The sequence below is a fragment of the Cynocephalus volans genome, chromosome 4 (assembly GCF_027409185.1).
Source record: "Cynocephalus volans isolate mCynVol1 chromosome 4, mCynVol1.pri, whole genome shotgun sequence".
Lineage (NCBI taxonomy): Eukaryota > Metazoa > Chordata > Mammalia > Dermoptera > Cynocephalidae > Cynocephalus > Cynocephalus volans.
In genome coordinates, this window is record NC_084463.1 from 121,965,615 (window position 1) to 121,977,644 (window position 12,030).

At 34.4% G+C, this 12,030-nt stretch overlaps 1 protein-coding gene across 1 annotated transcript in view; it reads left to right on the top strand.

Moving 5' to 3' along the window:
* The window catches only part of SLC17A6 (solute carrier family 17 member 6), a 43,636-nt gene extending 33,470 nt beyond the window's left edge, over positions 1 to 10,166 (top strand). Inside the window, exons 9-12 of the mRNA XM_063094519.1 lie at positions 1,396 to 1,528; positions 8,356 to 8,466; positions 8,973 to 9,100; positions 9,831 to 10,166. Of these exons, the coding sequence (XP_062950589.1) occupies positions 1,396 to 1,528; positions 8,356 to 8,466; positions 8,973 to 9,100; positions 9,831 to 10,166 (708 nt within the window). The remainder of the gene's footprint in view (positions 1 to 1,395; positions 1,529 to 8,355; positions 8,467 to 8,972; positions 9,101 to 9,830) is intronic.
* The last annotated feature ends 1,864 nt before the right edge of the window (positions 10,167 to 12,030 follow it).

Below are 12,030 nucleotides of genomic sequence, written 5' to 3' on the forward strand. Positions count from 1 at the left end.
ACTCTACTTTTACTTTTTCAAGATGCTATTCTCGAAAGCAACGTTTATCCTAAAGTCAGTTTACTTCGTATCTTTCTTTAGCTCACACTTGTTGAACCCCAACTAAATGCCAGGTTTTGAACTTAGCACATTCACATATGCTGTCTGATTTTATTTTATTTTTCCCTCTCTGATGGCAGTGATGATAACCACAGGGAATAAGAGCTCAGTCTGTGGACTCAGGGAGAATTGGCTCACAACTTGACTCTAACAATCACTTGACACTTCCAAGTCTCAGTTTCTTTGTTTAGTAATGACATTAAAAACTTCCATCTGGGGTGAAAAAGAGAATTCAATTGCCTGAATGTTTAAGGTGTCATAGAATCATTAACTAATCTCAATTAATCATTTTAACAACTCAAATCCATGATCGTGATGCCACACTATATACCACTGTAAAACAAAACAGAATCCTTGTCTCAAACCTTCAATAATCTGACTGGAAATACATACTTAAACACAAATAATAAATACTTATTCAGTACTTGCAATATTCCAGGAACTGTGCTTCAAAATATACTTAATAAGAAACTTCATTATACATTTACATTCAAAATTTGCTAAGGGCATGTTTGTGGTAAAACACAATTTAAATGCATTTTATTCATACTTCCTGCCCTAATAATGCCTAGAGAACAGTGCCTTGCACATAATTAGTGTTAAAAATGCTTGTTGAATTTTGGTTTTGGATTGGGCGATTAGTGTAAAATTGGTTGAGAAACCATGTAGCACTGTATGATAATATGACCAACTATTGATATTTGACATAGAAATTACCTAAAATTGAAGAATTGATCTGCATTATTTCTGCTCTTACTCTATAGAAATTAAATCCATGTTATAGAACGTATAAAAGATATATATTTAAAATGCAAATATGCAAATTTAGCCTTTTGAATTAAAAGTGAACTTTAAAATTCGGCCTCTTTATGGTGTCAAATCTATTTTTCGTCTCTCTGTCTCTCTTCCCCTCTCCTTCCCTCTTGCTAATGAAGAATTTGTACAAATACATTTAAGAATATAAAATGAACACACAAATGTGAATCACTGTGGTAAGAGTCAGGATAGTTAATTCATAAACTCAAAATTTACTGAGCCATAACATAGAAAAAAATAAATAAAATGTATTCCCTTCTAGAAGATAAAAAAGGATCAAAGTAAATTTACTTAATTTTTCTTATTTATTCTGCAGAAGTTATTGCTTATTCTAAGAATGAGTAAGTGGTCATTTGAAGGCAGTATTTTTCTTTCCTTTGTCCATAAAGAGTTGATGATGAATTCAGAAAACCAAGACCATTGAATTGCCCACATTATTTATGATTACGCATATTTCTTCCCTTTCTTGCTTTTCATCAGGTTGGCATGCTGTCTGCTGTGCCACACTTAGTAATGACAATTATTGTGCCCATCGGAGGGCAAATTGCAGATTTTCTAAGAAGCAAGCAAATTCTTTCAACTACCACAGTAAGAAAGATCATGAATTGTGGTGGTAAGTACATAAGTGGCAGTAAGGACATAGTTTGACTTCATTAAGTTTTTTTTTTTAAATTATGAATATTCATGAGATACAAAGCTGATTGTCACCCCTCATGGCATGATGTGAGGGTCAGATTCATACTGGCAGCATACCCATTACCAAAAAATTGCTTTTGTACCCTTGTCCCTCACCCAGTTATCCCGACCTCCTTCCCCCTCCTCCTTTCCCCCACATTCCACATTGTAGCTCAAGGAATGTTCACTCCCTCTGCAAGACCAACACACCACTGTGGTCTCTCCTTCCTTCCTTCTTTCTCTCTTAGCTCCCACATATGAGTGAGATTATGCGGTATTTATCGCTCTGTGCTTTACTTATTTCACTCAACATAAGTTTCTCCAGGTTCATCCATGTTTTTGCAAATGGGAGAATTTCATTCTTTTTTATGGCAGAGTAGTATTCCATGGTGTATATATACCACAGTTACCTTATCCAATCATCCATCAATGGACATTTAGGTTGGTTCCATGTCTTGGCTATTGTAAACAGAGCTGAAATGAACTTGGGAATACAGGTATCCCTTCGACATGATGATTCCCACTCCTCTGGGTACATACCCAGAAGTGGGATTGCTAGATCGTATGGAAGATCTATCTGTGGTTGTTGGAGAAACCTCCATACTGTTTTCCATAGTGGTTGTACTAATTTACAGTCCCACCAATAGGGTAGGAGTATTCCCTTCTCTCCACACCCTTGCCAACATTTGTTATTCACTGTCCTTTTGATTATAGCCAGTCTAACTGGGGTGAAGTGGTATCTCAATGTAATTTTAATTCGCATTTCCCTGATACCTAGTGATGTCGAGCATTTTTTCATGTGCCTGTTGTCTATTTGTATGTCTTCCCTTGAAAAATGTCTCTTCAGCTCCTTTGCACATTTTTTAATTGGGCTTTTTTTTTTTTTACTGTATAATTGCTTGAGTTCTATGTATATTCTGGATATTAATCTCTTGTCAGATGCATAGTTAGTAAAAATTTTCTCCCACTCTGTAGGTTGTCTTTCACTCTGTTGATTGTTTCCTTTGCTGTGCAGAGGCTTTTTAGTTTGATATAGTCCAATTTGTTTATATTTTCTTTGGCTGCTTGTGCTTTCAGGCTCATGTTCATAAAGCCTGTGCCCAGACCTAGCTGCTGAAGTGTTTCACATATATTTTCCCTTAGTAATTTTACAGCTTCAGGTCTTATACTTAAGTCTTTAATCCATTTTGAGTTGTTTTTTGTGCATGGTAAGAGGTGCATATCTAGTTTCATTCTTCTGCATATGGATATAGTTTTCCCAGCACCACTTGTTGAAGAGGCAGTCTTTTCCCCAATGTAGATTTTTGTTGCCTTTGTCCAAAATCAGATGGCTGTAAGCCTGAGGGGTGATTTCTGGATTTTCAATGCTACTCCATTGGTCTGAATGTCTATTTTTACACCAGAATCATGCTCTTTTGGTTACAATAGCTTTGTGGTATAATTTGAAGTCAGGTAGAATTATGCCTCTGGCTTTACGTTTTTTGCTAAGGATTGCTTTGGCTATTTGGGGCCTTTTGTTTTTTCATATGAAAGGTAAGATTGTTTTTTTCATTTCTGTGAAGAATGTCATTGGTATTTTGATGGGAATTGCATTGAATCTGTAGATTGCTTTGGGTAGTATTCACATTTTCACAATGTTATTTCTTCCAATCCAAGAGCATGGCATATCTTTCCATCTTTTTTTGTCTTCTTTCATTTCTTCCAGAAGTGGTTTGTAGTTCTTACTGTAGAGGGCTTTCACCTCTTTGGTTAAATTGATCCGTAGATACTTTATTTTATTTTTTGTGACAATTGTAAATGGGCTTACTTTATTTCTCTTTCTGTTAGTTCATTATTTGAGTATATAAATGCAACTGATTTGGGGGCATTTATTTGGTATCCTGCAACATTACTGAAGTTATTAACCAACTCTAGGAGTTTTTTGATAGAGTCTTTAGGTTTTTCTACATATAGTACCATGTCATCTGCAAATAGAGAAAGTTTGACTGTGTCTTTTCCAATGGATTGCTTTTATTTCTTTCTCTTACCTGATTGCTCTGGCTAGTACCTCCAGTACTATGTTAAATAGAAGTGGTGAGAGTGGTTATGCTTGTCTTGTTCCTGCTCTTAAGGGAAAGGCCTTCAGTTTTTCCCCATTCAGAATGATACTGGCAGTGGGCTTGTCATAAATGGCTTTTATTGTGTTGAGATATTTTCCTTCTATACCTAATTTGTTGAGAGTCTTTGCTGAATTTTTTCAAATGCTTTTTCAGCACCTATTGAGATAATCATACAGTCTTTGTCCTTGAGTTTGTTGATGTGATGTATCACATTTATTGACTTTCGTATGTTGAACCATCCTCGCATCCCTGGGATGAATCCCACTTGATCATAGTGTATAATTTTTTAAATATGTTGCGGTATTCTGATTGCTAATATTTTGATATGGATTGTAGCATCTAGGTCCATCAAGAATATTGGCCTGTAATTTTCTTTTTTTTGCTGTTTCTTTATCTGGTTTTGGTATCAGAGTTATGTTGGCTTCATAGAATGGGTTTGGGAGAATAGCTTCTGTTTCAATTGCTTGGAATAGTTTGAGGAGAAATGATATTAACCCCTCTTTAAAAGTTTGATAGAATTCAGCTGTAAAACCATCCGGACCCAAACTATTCTTTGTTGGAAGATTGCTAATTTCTGCTTCAATCTCCTTCTTTGTTAATTGTCTGTTCAGGTTTTCTATCTCTTGGTTCAGTCTGGGCAGTTTGTATGTGTCTAGAAACTTATCTGTATCTTCAGTGTTACACTTCTCTCTGTGTAATGGAAATGCAAAAAGGATTACTCAAAGCACCATGAATGCCATGAGAGGCCTGAAGTGACTGCACTTCAGCAACTCCCCTGTTCAAAGGAGAAAGCTGAATGTGACAGCCCTGATTCAAAGTTAGCTTCCCTTTTTATTGTAAAGACAAGGAAGTTTCACAAGAAAAATCAGTTGATTCAATAATCAAAGAAAGACATAAAAACAAAGGCACTGTAAAACTAGTACCAGCAGTAAAATTAAAAATGTGACATTCCAAAATGCAATTTGTAAAGAGCTAAGTCAATACACCAACAAACAGCTTGCCCTTAGCAAACATTTTTTTCCCTACAGCAATTTCTTCAGCATATTTAAACAACAATCAAGCAGCTTCCTCAACATATCTTAACAACAATCAGTAGGTTAAGTTGCACCAAGGACATCTGCCCTTAGAGCCAGCAATTTTGCTGTGTTACAATTCTTTATCTACTACAGAGACTTTAGCCCAGGGAAAGTTTTCTGTCTTTTACAAGCTTAACATTTCTATGTGTAATTCTAAAAAGTTAGTCTATACCTGAAACTACAGGGCCTTGGAAGCTAGGCCCTGTAAAGTACATTTGCTTTATAAATGTTAGTATCCTCCACATTCCAGATTTTCATATTTGCTGTTATATAGTTGTTTATAATAATATCTAATGATTCCTCATATTTCTGTATTGGTTGTAATGTCTCCCTTTTCATTTCTGATTTTTGTTATTTGGGTCTTCTCTCTACTTTTTTTTTTGTTAACCTAGCTAATGGTTTGTCTATTTTGTCTTCTCAAAAAACCAACTTTTTGTTTTGTTGATTTTTCTATTGTTTTGGGGGTCTCCATTTCATTTAGTTCTGTTCCAATCTTAATTATTTCTTTCCATCTACTACCTCTAGGTTTGGATTGTTGTTGTTTTGCAAGTTCTTTGAGGTGTAGTGTTAGTTCATTTATTTATTTGAAGTCTTTCTGTTCTTTTGATGTAAACATTTACTGCAATAAATCTGCCTCTTAGTCCTTCTTTTGCAGTATCCCAGAGGTTTTGGTATGATGTATCTTTATTTTCATTAGTTTCTAGAAATTTTTTGATTTTCTGTTTAATTTCTTCTTAGACCCATAGGTCATTCAGGAGCCTATTATTTAGTTTCCATGTATTTGTATAGTTTCAGGAATTTTTGATTATTATTTATTTCCAATTTTAGTCCATCGTGGTCTGAAATCATTGGAATGATTACAATTTTTTAAATTTTCTGAGACTAGATTTGTGACCTAATATGTGGTCTATTCTGGAGAATGTTCCATGAGCTGATGAGAAGAAAGTATATTCTTCAGTTGTTGGGTGAAATGTTCTGTATATATCTGCCAAGTCTAGTTGGGCTAAGGTGTAGACTAAATCCTGTGTCTCTTTGTTGACTTGTTGCCTGGAAGATCTGTCCCATACTGAGAGAGGGATGTTCAGATCACCCAGTATCATTGTATTAGGTCCTGTTTCTTTCTTTAGGTCTAAGAGCGTTTGCTGTATATATCTGGGTGCTCCAGTATTGGGTGCATATGTGTTTATGATTGTTATGTCTTCTAGCTGGATAGTTCCCTTTATCATTATATAATGGCCTTCTTTGTCTTTTTTAATGTTTTTTGGTTTAAAGTCTATTTTGTCCGATATAAGAATAGCTACTCCTGCTCATTTTTGGTTTCCATTTGCGTGGTATATCTTTTTCCATCCCTTCACTTTGAGTCTATGTGTGTCTCTACAGGTGAGGTGGGTTTCTTGAAGACAGCATATACTTGGGTCTAGCTTTCTAATCCAATCAGTCTTGGAAAAAAAGTTTGTGTCTTCTGAATAGGGAGTTTAATCCATTCACATTTAGGGTAGTTATTGATGAGTGTTGCTTAATTCCTGTCATTTAATTGCTTCTTGTTTAGATGGTTTGAATATCTTTTGAACATTATTTCCCCTTTTATTTCTCTTCTTCAATGTTAGTTGGAAATTTAAGGTGGGATGATTTAGTTTCTTTCTCTTTCTTGCTGGCTTTTTTGTTTTAATGGCGGGTTTTGCTCTTTCTTGTGTATTTGTGATAATGGTCACCTTTATTCAGATTCCTGATGAACAACTCTCTTGAGAATTTCTTGCAGGGCTGGTCATGTGGTGGTGAACTCCCACAACTTTTGTTTAGGAAATACACTATTTCTCCCTCATTTCTGAAGGAGAGCCTTGCTGGGTAAAGAATTCCTGACTGACAATTTTTTCCTTTCGGTATTTTGAATATATCATTCCACTTTCTTCTGGCCTGTAGGTATTAGGTTGAGAAGTCTGATGTTAATTTGATGGGGTTCCCCTATGAGTGACCTGACACTTTTCTCTTGCTGCTTTTAGAATTCTCTCTTTGTCTTTGAGCTTTGCAAATTTAACTATAATGTGTCTTGGGGAGAATCTTTTTGGATTGAATCTATTTGGGGTTCTTTGAGCTTCCTGGATCTGAAGGTCTGTATCTTACCCTACACCTGTGAAGTTTTCTGTTACTATTTCCTTGAATAGTTTTTCAATACCTTTTCCTTTCTCCTCCCATTCAGGAATACTCACAATTTGGATGTTAGAGCACTTGAGGTTGTCTGCTATCTCTCTTAGATTTTCCTCATTATTTTTAATTCTTTTTTTCCTTTTTTTATTGTCTGCCTACGTTATTTCAAAAAGACCATCTTCAAGCTCTGAAATTCTTTCTTCTGCTTGCTCTACCCTGCTGCTCAAGGCCTCAGTTGTGGTTTTTATTTCATTGAGTGAATCTTTCATTTCTAGAAGTTCTGCTATGCTCTTTTTTAAGATATTAATATCTTTGTATATTTTCTCCATCATATTTCTGGATATTTTTTGTTTCATTGTGTTTTCTTTTTTTTTTTTTTTAATATATTTTTTTTAACAATTCCTATTTTATTTATTTATTTATTTTTGTTTTGTTTTGTTTTGTTTTGTCGTTTTTCGTGACCAGCACTCAGCCAGTGAGCGCACTGGTCATTCCTACATAGGATCCGAACCCGTGGCGGGAGCATCGCTGCACTACCAGCACCACACTCTACCGAGTGCGCCACGGGCTCGGCCCTCATTGTGTTTTCTAATTGAGTCTTTATTTCTTCAAGTTTTCCTAAGATCATTGTTTGGAATTATTTTTCAGACATATCAAGGATTCCCTGTTCCGTGGAATCTGACTTTGGAGCATTACTATATTCTTTTGGTGGTGTCATTTCTTCTTGTTTATTTGTAGTTCTAGTATTTTTTTTTGTTGATGTTTGGTCATTTGGTAGAGGGTTTGCTTCTTCTATTACACTGAGGTTGGCTGTAGAGTGGCCCTGGATGCTACTGTGGTGGTGAATTGTCTTTGCTTTACAGTAGATATGATGGTGGTTATTTTAAATCACTTTGGGTCCTGTTCCAGAATCTGTGGTTGTAGAATGAGACCCTAGTGGTGTGCAGTTCTGCTGGGCCCACGTGGCACTCCCCTCCCAGTCCATGGAGTGCGGGGTGGGTTGCCTCTGCTGTGCAGTTCTCCTGGGCTCACCTCTGTTTATTAACTTTGATCTACATGAGTGAATAACTTTTTTACACATATCGAATTACTTAGCTGCAGTTAAATTTGTGCATTCATTCTTGATTTAACATTATTTTATCTTACTTCAAACTTCCCATAACTTTTAGTTCTCAATAACTGCATAATAATATCATTTATATTTATTTTAATTGACTTAACCCTTCCCGCCATTGAAACTTTAGATTGTTTTGGGTGTTTTTTATTAAAATGCGAGGAATGATTCAGTAATCTCTAGCATAAATTATTACTACTATTAATTCTTTAAAAGATAACTCTCTGAAGTAGAATTTCTAGGACAGTAAGTATGAGCACTTTTAACAGTTTTTGCTTATTGGTAAATTTACACGAATTTCTGAATAATTTCCATGTGTTTGCTTCCAAAGGTTTTGGCATGGAAGCCACACTGCTTCTGGTTGTTGGCTATTCTCATACTAGAGGTGTAGCTATCTCATTCTTGGTACTTGCAGTGGGATTCAGTGGATTTGCTATATCTGGTAAGACACACTTTTTTTTCTTTGTACTTATGACATCATGATTTTGGGTGATGACAAAAATTATATATATATATATACACACATATGTGTATCTTTATATATATATATATATATATATTAAAGTAGATTCTTCCCTCTTCAATATTTTGAATGTTACTCAACATATTAACAATAGAAAATAAAAATAATAAAACATTTAGAAAACATTATTTGGATTTGTTGCTACTTACTTTTCCCTCTGCTTATTTTTGTTCTTGTTGTTAAGAGAACATTTCCTCCTCTTTGTGGAGTGAGCATCATATATTAAGTATTGTATGGAAAATTGTACCTCATTCAATTCCCATTATACCCCTGAGCTAAATTACCAAGAAGCAATTATTAGTCGTTATTAAGCATATGCTATGTACCCAGTATCTTTTAAGGAGCTGTGGTGTGATGTTCTGTAAGTATTTACTCTTCTAAGAGGCTCAGGATTCCTTGAGTCAAAACTTATATGTGTATTTCAGGTTTCAATGTTAATCACTTGGATATTGCTCCAAGATATGCCAGTATTTTAATGGGCATTTCGAATGGTGTCGGCACATTGTCAGGAATGGTTTGCCCTATCATTGTTGGTGCAATGACAAAGAATAAGGTAAGATGAGGTAAAATAGATGTTGAGCTGTAGAAGATTCTCTCTCATGATTGGAAAAGAGTCAGTATGTTTTCCTTGGCATTTTCTTTCTGGTCCAGTAACCACATGTCTGAGCAGGAAAGGTAATTGAGTCTCAGAAGAAAACATCTCTCTAGGAACTCTGAAAGAGCCCATTTCTTCAACCAATAAGCAACATGCTTCTCAACACCTTTTAATATTTCTGATATCCCTGGTGTGACAAAAACAAACAATTTTGCTGTTAGTTTACAAAGATAAACAAGCAAAAATCTTCTGAGCTTTGTTTGTAAACCTCAGTCCAGACTCTTCTACAGTTGTCTGTGGAAGGATATTATTATCAGGTATTTGTACTTAAATGTATATAGAGAGCTTCAAAATTATGGTTTACCACAAGGAAATAAATAAAAAGAGTGAAGTAAAAAGATGAGCAAATCAATGGAAATGAGACGAAATTATGAATATTTTAAAAATCAACAGGCCATAGATATATTTGAAATTTTTATTTCAGAACATTTAGATTTAAAAAATTAAATAATGAAAGTGTAAATATTATAGAAAGTCTCTATCAGAGAATTTTCATTACATAATTAGGACACGATTTCTCTGAAGATAGCATTTTATGTAAAGCTCAGTGGTGGAGCATTCAGAGAAGATGTTAGGTTTTACAATCATGTGGAGTTTATTCTCACAGTGCCACTTTTTGTCACTGCAGTCACGTGAAGAGTGGCAGTATGTCTTCCTGATCGCTGCCCTAGTCCACTATGGCGGAGTTATATTTTATGCAATATTTGCCTCAGGAGAGAAGCAACCCTGGGCAGACCCTGAGGAAACAAGTGAAGAAAAATGTGGATTTATCCATGAAGATGAACTTGATGAAGAAACAGGGGACATTACTCAAAATTATATAAATTATGGTACCACCAAGTCTTATGGTGCCACAACACAGGCCAATGGAGGTTGGCCCAATGGTTGGGAAAAGAAAGAGGAATTTGTGCAAGATGAAGTACAAGACTCATATACCTATAAGAACCGAGATGATTATTCGTAACAAAACTAATTGCTGGATATATTTTTAGTGTTTGTGATTAAATTAATTGCAATTGCACAAAAATGTAAAAAATGTTGTGTAAACATGTAAACATATCAACCAAGCAAGTCTTGCTGTAAAAATGAAATCAAACAAACCCATGAATTTACCATTAAGTGATATCTGTAGAAGTCATGAAGTTCCATCATTTCCATTCAGGTCATCCATTCTTGCATTTGTGATTTAAAGGTTGATTGGTCAAAACTGTAGAAACAAGTAGTTACTCACTAAATTCATATGAGCTAAAAGTTATCACCGTTAATAAAGCACAACTAAAGCAGTTGGCACATCTCATCCAAAAATGGTTAGGAAGCCAAAGCTATCAGATCATGCAAAATGCACTTATATATTTGTTACACTGTATTGCTAGATACCACACAGAAGTCCTGTTTTTTAAAAAAAGTGAAATTGTCAAGTTGGCTGCATCAGGTATTAGCAACATTTATTAAGTGTGAATCATGGAGTTGGGATGTCTCTCAATGGAGGAAGTCTATCATGGATTAGCAGCTAGCAAGTGGTACTGAATAATTATTAGGGTTGCATAATGTGGGATATTTTGTTGGACCTCAAAAGGAATATCTTGCAGGGTTCCATAGAAAGTTCTTGGGCACAAACACTTATTTCTGTGAAAAAGAACTTGTAAAGTGAGGGGTATGCTTCATGTTCTTCCATCCATTTACCTGACAGTATAAAACACTTCACATTTCAATAAAATCCAACTTTCCATGTAGCATATCACATAACTTTTTTGCAAAAAATATAAAAAGAAATAGACTTCAATGTATTTTTTATTACAACTTTGTACTGGTTGTAACTTATATTAGGGGGAAAAAAGATATATGCACCGTAAAGAATCTAATAAGAAATTTACTGTGGAGATATAGCCCTCAAAATGCAATATCAATAACAAAAGAAGTAGAAAGTGGTTTAGATATCCTTATTTCTTAATAATTAAATACTATATAAAATGTGCCACAGAACTATATATAAAATGAAAAGATAATAGAGATGTTGTAAGTAGATAATTTTATTATTTAAAGTCCCACTTAAAATATATTTGTCTTAAATATATAGGACAATAAATTATATTAAAATTATATTATATATATCAGTATATATTATACATATCCATACACAGGAACATAATAAACAATCTTCACAAAAGAAAAACAAAAATAGCATACACGTAATGCTGGGTTAGGGAACTGCAATTTCTACTTTCATAGAGTCAGAATTTTAGGTGGGGAAGAGGCATTTTGCTTGTCATTTCTTAATATAATTCAACAGGAATTGCAACATTTGTGTACCAAGCAATAAGTGCAATACACATAACTTCCTGTCTGTATATTACCTTCATTTTGCTTGTGGTAGCTTTTTGGGTGGTTGGAATGATTTTTTTTTTCTTTTAACATCAGACCTCTTAATAATGTTTTAAAATAATAACGCATTTCCCAAATCAATTCAAAATATTATTGGTGTATTTAATTGTCTATTCCAGATATTTGATCTGTTCATTGTATTGTGCTAGTGACTGGAGGCCCTGCTACTGCAAATATGAAACATAAAGTTTGTTTAAAAAATGCAAACCATTTTTGACCTTAAGAAAATAAAAATACCTTTTGCTTTGTGTCTCAAAGTGATGTAATGTGATCATAGCTTTTGTTGTGTTGAACTAAAAGATGTGGACTGATATTTTGTTGCAGCAAAAAAAAAAAGTATTAATAAAATGCTCTATTTATCCTTTTGTATAAAACAATAATTAACTTGATATTTGATTTCATTTTGTTTGTAGCTTTAATGTGAATCTAGCTTGCAGATGCTCCAA